At 41.3% G+C, this 9,578-nt stretch overlaps 1 protein-coding gene across 1 annotated transcript; it reads right to left on the bottom strand.

Moving 5' to 3' along the window:
- Window positions 1–4,950: 4,950 nt before the first annotated feature.
- LOC119727678 lies at window positions 4,951–7,127 on the bottom strand. Its single transcript, XM_038199676.1, has 2 exons — window positions 6,875–7,127; window positions 4,951–6,490 (listed from the first exon to the last, which is right to left on the bottom strand). Exons 1-2 carry the CDS (start codon window positions 7,026–7,028, stop codon window positions 5,406–5,408), a joined length of 1,239 nt encoding a protein of 412 aa, XP_038055604.1. The 5' UTR covers window positions 7,029–7,127; the 3' UTR covers window positions 4,951–5,405.
- Between the last annotated feature and the right edge of the window lie 2,451 nt (window positions 7,128–9,578).

Genomic DNA, 9,578 nt, shown 5'->3' on the forward strand with positions numbered 1-9,578 from the left:
GCAATATATAGACGCCGGGGAATTGTCAGGTCAGGGAACCAGTGCAGCTGGCTTGCCGCTCTGTTCACGGATGTGTAACAATTGCAAACCCAATTTGGTCTAAGTCATCAACTAGATTTGATAAATTGGGGACAATATTTAAAAAAAAAAAAGTAAGATTATTTTTCAAGGATGGCATACCAATAAATTGGTAGTTTTGTATTTATGTTTATAAATTAAATGAATATGCATACTCTGTACCTCGAGGGTTGCCAACTCTCCCGCATTGAGCCTGAGACTCGAGCATTTCAGGTTGTTCTCACGCTAAAAAAAAAATCTAAAATGATGTTTAAATGATAATCTTTTATTAAAAAAAATACTGGTTAAACGGCTGGAAAATGCCTCAGATCGCACCACAGAGCGACTAGAATTCCAAAATGTCAGACCCTATAAGCGGCTCCAAACCCACGTCATTGATGCATAGTGCAACCGGCCAAATTTGGACCGTAAAAATACCAGACAAACATTGATTGAGAAAGAGAATTTCTGCAACTAAATTACCAGAATGTGCGTAATCTCTATTTCCTATGTATGTATATTCCGCTTCAATATATTTTTAACGAGCGGGTTGCTCAGCTCAAACTTGTTGCGAAACAGTGTAGTGTTTCTGCAACAAGTTCGACCACAGCACCCCGGTCGTATACACAGTACAGTTATGCACACTGATACTGCGCCATGTGCCCGACGCAATGTACGGCCAGCCTGAGTGCTGAATAACATTGAGCATAGTCGTGTGCCCCACCCACCTTATTAAGGGAAGATACAACATTTGCAAACATCAAAATACGAAATGATCAAATTATCACAAAATACCTTACTGGATTGTTAGGGAATGACAGTCTAAAGCATCCTGTAAAGTTGTGGCTCCTGGTGTGCTGACGTTTTCAAGAAAAACTGTATTTTCCCAACACTGGTCGGCCGACCAGCGTTGGAGAAAACTGGCTTTTTTCCAAAAGTGCTCCTAATTATTCATATTTAGTTTGTCTGCATTTTCCATGCAATTGATTACACACCTGTGAAGACTACAAGCCTGCTAGACTGATTCTCTGATGTAACAATTCCCCGAAGTCTAAAAATTGCTCCATTTCATCTTTAGTAGGTTCAGGGAACCAGACTACAAGAATATTATTGTTTTTGTTTTTGTTTTGGTGTTTCTAGCATCTACGAACCCAAAACGTGAAACAAGTCAGTGTAACAATATTTGCTATAACATACTAATCCTCCAAATCCATTTATTTCTGAAAATTGCGGCAAAACCAAATGTTGTACATTCCCTTTAAATTGACTTTTGAATTAGTTGAAGTAACTTTTCATCACTTTGGATGGCCACTCTCTTTTTTCCGACCCACCGACCCTATTTTGGAAGCAGACGTAATTTTTTCTTCGCCTTAATTTCTTAATTTGAAACATACTTGTAATCCATACCTTTCGTTCCAATATCTGGCCATCACTAATTTTCCCTCTAGTGATTTTAAAGTATTTACTAAGAAAACACACATTTTCAGACCAGTCTCATAGGGTTTGTGCACAGGGCGACAAGTAATGGCCAGATATGGGAATCTTTCCCTTTCTTTTTTTTTTCCAAAATATTATAAATCTCCTCTGAATTTTAATGAAAAATCTACCTTGAAGACCCATCAGATTTGCTCTAAAATGCACCAGAGAGCTTCAAAGTTTAACAAGTTTTTCGGGGCCCGCTTCCCACACCATAGCTTGTTGAATCGCAACAAAAGTTCCCCCAAATTCTCACTCTCAGCTCTAGCTCCATAAATGTGGCCAATTTACTGGACTACCTCCGTAAATAAAGGCCACACTTCCACCATGTACAAAAACATGTTGAACTTTGTCAAATTTTGATTTTCACATTTAGGCAAAGTTTGTAGTTTATTTTTGCTTTAGAAGCATACTCACCCTCTTTACAGGCTAATCAGAAAGTGCTGCCTTTTTCAGATATCTAATTTTCGTGAAATTTCATGTTGAAATTTTGATACGCAAACGTGTGCAAACGAATCTGAAAATTTCACAAAAAATAGACATCTGAAAAAGGCAGCACTTTCTGATTAGCCTATCAAGAGGGTGTGTATGCTTCTAAAGCAAAAATAAGCTACAAACTAAGGCTAAATGTGAAAATCAAAATTTGACAAAGTTCAACATGTTTTTCTACATGGTGGAAGTGTGGCGTATTTACCAAGGTAGTCCACTAAATTGGCCACATTTATGGGGCTATCTCAGCTCTTATACTCAAAGTTGGCAGCCCTGTGTACCCATCAAAGAACATCCTAACATTTCCTAATTTTCTAATAAAATTAGAAATGTCTCAGTCTTTTAAACATTTTTGCAATGACAGACCTCCATATACTATATGGAGGGAAATAATGGTGCAACCTGATGCTACTTCAGGGTGCACTGAACTAATTCAAGCGAGAATTTCTACGCCAGCTGATTAACATAAAAAGTGCCCCCACAATTTCTTTTGAAAACGGAGACCGTTTGGCTTTAAAAATGGTGGAATTGTTTAAATATATCCAAGGATCAACTCCCTGGTTTTGGGGCTTCCATCTGAGGGCAGGCTTGATAAAATCCCGGATGAAAAAATGGGTCCTATTTGCCTGTGAAAGTGGAAGGGTGCCACTTGTAAAATGGATACATGCATGCTCGGGAACTATCACTTTTTGGGAGGTGATTTTATGGAAAAAATTCCATACTCGGACGTCACTTTTTTCAATTAATTTTCTAGCGCCAAAAGTTACATCTTTTATGGTTATTCCTCCACTTTCCCTCCTCTACTCTCACCCTCTCCTTTCCTTAATTTCTATTTATTAATCAGTCAGTTACTTCATCGGGATTCGAACCTCTGGCGCTTGCTTGATACACGAGACTCTTAACCGCTAGGCCGCGCACGATCGCTGTTGCAATCATCAATCTTTGGACGTATTTGAAGTATCCATTGAAATAAACTAAATATTCATGAGAAAATAAATATTCATAATGACGTATTGAACTATCATTGGCAGGCTCATGCGACGTCATGGTTGTTGATGTCACGTGTATAACGTACCCATGTCTTTTCAGCCACTACAATCAGTTTTGACCGGCTGCTTCAAGTTAGTTCTGCACGACGTATGCATCCAAAATGTGCTCTAAAAACACATTTTGAGTACATTTTTTTCACCTTTACACAGCTTCCTGGATTTCTTTTGGTTCAAATGACAAGGTGAGGTGACAATAAATATGTTTGGCAGCAGATAAATTGACATCCGAGTATGGAACTTTTCCCAATTTTTGTTTCAGAAACCCCAGTGATGTTGGCTTGCATGTTACTTGGCCCTGAACTATGTTGATTTTACACTGTTTTCAATGGGGCTTGAATTAGTACAGTGGACCCTATTCAGCAGTTGTGTATAAAGTCTATGCAGAGTCAAGAGATTTTCTTTCCTGTTTCTCATCAACACCGATTTATGTCTCACCATTTTTGCTATGAATGATCTTCATTGGGATGACGAAGAAAAAAGCAGCGTCAGGTTGCAACATCCTTTCTCTTAAAGCCTTACCAGCAATTATTCCAGTCTTGACGATGTTATATTCCAAGAAAGCGCTGATATTGTACGGTGCACGTGCGATCGTGCGCAATCAAAATAAAAGGGGACCCTCGCCGTTCGTTAAGATAGAGGGCGCTTTATGCATTTAACAGCTCAGCTGGTATATTTCTTGGATTTTCCAGCATCTCCAAACCCAAAACGAGAAGCAAGTCAGTTTAACAATATTTTCTATAAAATACTAATCCTCGAAATGCATTTATTTCTGTACATTCCATTTTACCTCAGTACAATTTAGATCAGTGTCATTACATAATGCAAGCAGTCGAAACTTGCACTTGCAGAAGTAACTATGCTAAAATTTAAAAGCTTTTTCTGTTTGTATATATAGCTGTTAAATTGGTTTAAAAAATTTTTTTTTTACCCTGTCATCATTCGATATGACTAAACATACATGTATGCATAATCCCCACTTGGGAACGCTTTTGAAGAAACAAAACAAATGAAATCAATTGTAAAAAAACTGACCCAAACAAACAAGATCAATGTCTATAAAAGTTAACAAACATACAAAACACTATGGGCCTACACATACCAATAATTGTTTACAGTTATCAAATGTGTTATTTTGCATGAACTAAAATTATTACCTCAATGAATTATTCTTTTCTATTATGCCGTTGGTTTACGTGACTACAAGTACTTCAACTCGATTCAAATAGTCCATACACTAATTAAATTTTTGATTCCAAATACAATGTGAAGGTGAACAGCCTGTCTGTATCTCCCGTTGATATCCATCTCTTGCTTTGACGCTTAAAGCTATAGTCAATCATTTGCAGCTATCCAAAAAGTAACTGCCGTAATTATTGTTGAAAAACATACTTGGTTGAAAGATAGTAAGGGGACTAAACTCCCTGTGAAATTATTCTTTCTGACAAGCTGTCATTTTGAAGTAATCAACGAAAGAAGGCCGTTCCAACGGTGCTTCTTAAGACGCACCGTAGGAAAATTTAAAGTAGTTTTTAGTAGTTCGTTTTGTTATTCGGCGAAGCGCGCGCAAGCATTGGCACGACGCACACGCACACCCGGTAGCTATAATTCGGATCAGTGCGCGACATCGCGTAGCTGCAATCGGCCCAGCGAGAACGTGTCTCGGGCGCTGAATTCAGGCGCAATTCAAAACATGATTCAGCAACTTATGATTTGAAATTAAGATCCTAGAATGCTGTTTTTCTCGGAATATATACAGCTGAAGCTGAGCTGAAACTTCATCAGGTTAGTTGTTCAGTACCCTTCTTCAGATTTTGAGCACTTTTGTTGCTTCAAACGAACAAAATGCACAAATTACAAATGATGGACTATAGCTTTAACGTCTTTCATACACCCCTTGGTCCCGCTTTTAAGGGAGCCCCGCCCAGTCCAGCCTCTTATGAATCTCCACTTGGTTCACTATGTGTCCATATAGGCCCCCTACTCTTCAACAGTTCGATAGTTTAACTCGTATGTATATAGTTTTAACGAAAACACTATTTGTTTTAGGGTGTCTGATACCCTCTTTTATTTGCATTTGAACACAACGGGTTCGCGTGCGATCACACTGGTTCCCCAGGTCCCAAAATTGGAGGTGGGAACTAGTCTACCTTGCGCTAACTGGATTTTTTTACTCCACTTTTGACGCAGCCAACGATCGTTTTCGTTCGTTTTGTGTTTCGAAAGCGAAAAACTTTTGTATTTCGATAAACCAACAATTAAAAAAAACTCACGAAAGGGTATGTATTCGGGTTGCATGGGGCGTCACATAGCAGGCCCGGAGACGAAGTCCGGAGTTTAATGCGGATCGGTGTCATTGAAATATGGTCTGCAAGCTAAACCGATCCAAGGGTCCAAGTCTTGGGAAGGGTCCAGCGTGGTCCCCAGGTAGATGCTGATGATAGAGAAGATGAGAGTTGACTTGATCCAGGACCCACCGTCTTTCAGGAGACTGATGTGTGTGATGATCTCATCCAGCGTCTTGCTGTCCGCTCTGTCTGCTCTTTCATCCTTGACGTCCTCGGTGTATTCGGCCCCATGCCGGTCCCACGCCTGGAGGATGCTTTCTCTGAAAATGCGCCAAGGAAGCCCGACGTTCAACCCCCCGGCTGCCAGCAGGGGACCCGCAAGAAAGAGGATCTTGTCGCACCACGTGAAGACGGTCCACAGCAGTAAGTTAGACTCCTCTCGCTTCAAGTGCTTTCTGATCTCCGGCAGTGTGTCCATTGTGTACGGGATCATGAAGAACACGCCGAAGACCGCCAGGGAGAAGGACAATACCAGCCAGGCCCCGACCAAATCGCGAAAGCTCCGGAAGCCGAAGCATAGCTTTCGTATGTCGCTCTTGGTGGTCTCGATCTCAGACGCAGCTCGCTGGCTGATCTTGACCGCGTCGACGTGAAACTCTTCGCGATGCGACATCTGGAGGCTGTGGATCACGAAGCAGAAGATGCCGTACAGGGCGTACCCGGCCACGCCCCCTATGGTCCTGATGTAAACGAAGGCATCCCGGGGGCAGTAGGCACTACCGGACTCCTTGAAGAACACCAAGAACTTCATGACAATGCAGACCATGGGTAGAGCCATGAACACGGCCAAGCGCAACCACAGGTTACCGGGGCTGTACTCGGAGCGCGCCTTTAGGTAGTCTACAGAAAACACGGCCAGGCGATCTCTGTTTGGGTCGTACACGAAAGACAGATACAGTCTCATTCCAAGACAGAACAAGAGTGTCATGGTCAGGTGGGGGAGGTACGTCAAGTAGGAAATGACGAAGACAGTGTCCTTTTGCTTGCCCACGAAATCCACGCATATGATGGCGAGGTCTACGAAGTGAAGCAGCACGACTGATGTAAGAGCCAGAAAAGAAACGATGCCACAACCTGTTGGTTCGGGAAAAAAATGACAAAAAAACCCAGTCAGATTAAGGAGAGGATGGAGTGAGGAGGGGCACAAGGGCGTCGCTCGTTTCGGCTATCTCGGAGGAGGGGGTTGTTGCTTGTCCATATCATGCTTGTAATTGTTGATTACGGATGACTAGCCATAGTTTTAAGGCGTCTCGATGGAGGGTTGATGATTGGGTTAAAATCGACTGAGTACATTTTGTGAAGTGTGAATTTCCTTGGTCGCAGCAATGTAGTTGAAAATAAAATGAGGTAGGCCTACCATGCCAGTACTCGTTGATAAGAAAAAACGGTGGGAAGTAGGCTTACGTGTAACCCACATCTCCCGTTGAACATGTGCCTCAAACATTTTGGTTCACTTACTCATTTCCTCATCTTCCATCGATCCATATAAACTTCGGTGCCGACATCGATTCCAGAGGCTTGCGCACCGACCTGCGATCGTCTCGGATCGGGGACCGGGCAGAAGCCCCAAGATACGCAGACAGGTCCGCACCAAGAACGGGCCTTTCTCCATGACCGATGAATATTAAGCATGTAGGTACGTGTAGACCCTTCTAGGGAGATACGAGGTTGCCGTCTCGTAATATTTTGTTCGTTTGCGCCGAAAGGAAAGAGCCAGTGTGTTTTTGTATTAGTGAAACGATGTATCTTACACAATGTTGGAAAGTCCCTGCCATTCACACGAACACTATGGGTGCCAAGTTCCGCGAACTCGGGGTTTACAGAAAACATCTGGAACTCTATGAATAGGCATTTTTATTGGACACTCAATGGCACTGGTGAGGCTCCATAAACAATACTTTGCATGTGTAAGGGTGTTAATTGAATGAAATCTGTCCAGAAAATAGTTTGAAAAGTGTATACAGTCGAGCCCAAAGAAAGGCACTAATATTTCCATCCTGCTTTTGTATTAAGGAAAACTGCAGGTCCTAAGTCTGTGTTGTTCTCTGTTTTCCATTACTGATAATACAAGGCACCTGTACATGTTATAACAGGGTAATTTGTAAAGTACCTTGTTAAAAAGGTGTTCCACTGTACATTGTTTTTGTATTTTTATACACACGTAAACGTGCGCGGTTTACGTCCGTGCCCACTTTGGACTATTTAGTCTTTCATGTTTCATTTCGTTAAGATATTGTATGTACCGTGCTGTTTAGAGTTAATTTGAAGTCTTGTCGAGTATTGCTGTACTACTGTGACAGGTCCATCCGGGAGGCCGGGGGGGGGTCTTAAAAATAAAACGCTCGCAAACTTGGCTCCGATCTGCTACTATATACCTTCTACAACCAATACCATAAATAATTGTTGAAGCTTATTATGGCGTCAGAGCTCCGACTTATTTGTCATTTATATACGTTTATGGGAGTATTAACGCTGCATTTGTTTTTCTAGTTGTGATGATATCCAATCGGTATGATGGAAAATCCCTATTGCGCAACACAAGGAAATACAAAGAGTTCAAAATAAAAGCGGGCTTTTCCATTTGGAAATCTGAGGATCAGTTCGCGGTAAAATAGCATTATGTATAGCACTTGGCAGACGTACAAAACATTTTTCCCCGCTGTCGTTTTGATGTGCATGACTAGCACAATAATAATGTATGTTACTGTTTTGTCCCCAATTCGCTGAACTGGAGAGTGTGTGGTGATGGCACGTGACTGATACTTCGACCAATCGGGAACCAGGATTTGCGACTGGTGTGCGACAAACTTGCATCCGGTAGCAGACCAGTAAATAAACTTCCATAGACCCCAATGGTAAATGCTCCCACTTCAAAAATTCGGGAAAAATACTCCCAACTCTCCAAGGTGTTCGAGACACACATCAAATTAAAGCTTATTTCATCATCTTTCATTTTCTTTTCAATTTTCGGGGGGTCAACTGATGACTTTTAGGAGAAATTTCAATCTGAAGATGATCACCCCTCAAAATAGTCCTGAAGCCCATCGCCATTTTGAAAAACGATGCCTACACTCCATTGCAAAATAGAGCGCTTTTAGGGTCCAAATTACATCAAAATTACACAGAACTGCAAGCTCCCAGTCCTGTGCACGGCTTCCACCCATATTTTTTACAATCCCTCAAGTTCATGTCCCACAGCATGCTCAAATACCGAAGATTTTGAGGGCATGCAAATCGTGATTTGGCCGGCGCAGGCAATTTCGGACCGATTTACTGGTCTGCACCCATCCGGAATTTCTTGCACAACAGTTGGTCAACACCTAACCAATCAAAATCGTGAACCAGAGACGTTTCCCCCAACATTTTCTGCAACACGACAGGCGTAACTCTATCATTTAGTGTCATTTAATTTCAGTAACGCATGACTGCACAACTGTTAATTGATCACAACATTGTTGGACGCTGTGACCAAGTTCTTTGCCTTACTCAATTTCAGTATTGTGTTAAGTAAGCTGTTTAAAATCCTTCATGTTGTGAAAAGGGTTGCAGTTGGGATTGGAATCATTTGCCTGGCTATCAGTCATCATGGCAAGACCTCAGTTTAATGCTCAAGGGCAAATGATTCCAATCCCAAACCACATCAGCCTTATTTTTTCAAAACGCAGGATTTTACACAGCGTACATAACACGGCACTATAAATATTGACTAAGGAATGGAACTTGGTCACAGTGTCCAAAAATGTTGTAGTGCTCAATTGACAACTGTGCAGTGATGAGTGACTGAAATTAATGAAACCCATAGGGGTTGAGGCCAAGGCTAAGAAGTACATGTATCTGCAAAACCAAACATTTTCAAAATTGACTTCATGGTTTTGTAGTTATTTTAAAAACAGTCAGACGGACATTTTTTGGGGACATACTGTACAATAATGCACAGGTTTCTCTTTATCACGATGCTGGAAAATATAGTATCGCATCGTAAGGAATAATAACACTGTTTAACGCCTACAACGTACATAAAACATGTACATGTATTTAGTGTTGTGCCGTAAGCTTCAAAACTGCCCAGCGGAAATTTCCAAATCTGAAAGCCACAATAGATGAATAATAATCCGATATAACTGTTCTTTATTTTGTACAGGAAAAAGTAACTAGTATATGA

This window comes from Patiria miniata, unplaced genomic scaffold, assembly GCF_015706575.1.
Source record: "Patiria miniata isolate m_02_andy unplaced genomic scaffold, ASM1570657v1 HiC_scaffold_20, whole genome shotgun sequence".
Lineage (NCBI taxonomy): Eukaryota > Metazoa > Echinodermata > Asteroidea > Valvatida > Asterinidae > Patiria > Patiria miniata.

Excerpts from the sequence above, each read along its gene's own strand:
- LOC119727678 (XM_038199676.1), bottom strand. The coding sequence starts at position 7,028 with ATGGAGAAAGGCCCGTTCTTGGTGCGGACCTGTCTGCGTATCTTGGGG. Across the intron at positions 6,491-6,874 it reads GATGGAAGATGAGGAAATGA|GTTGTGGCATCGTTTCTTTT; the intron begins GTAAGTGAACCA and ends CCGAACCAACAG.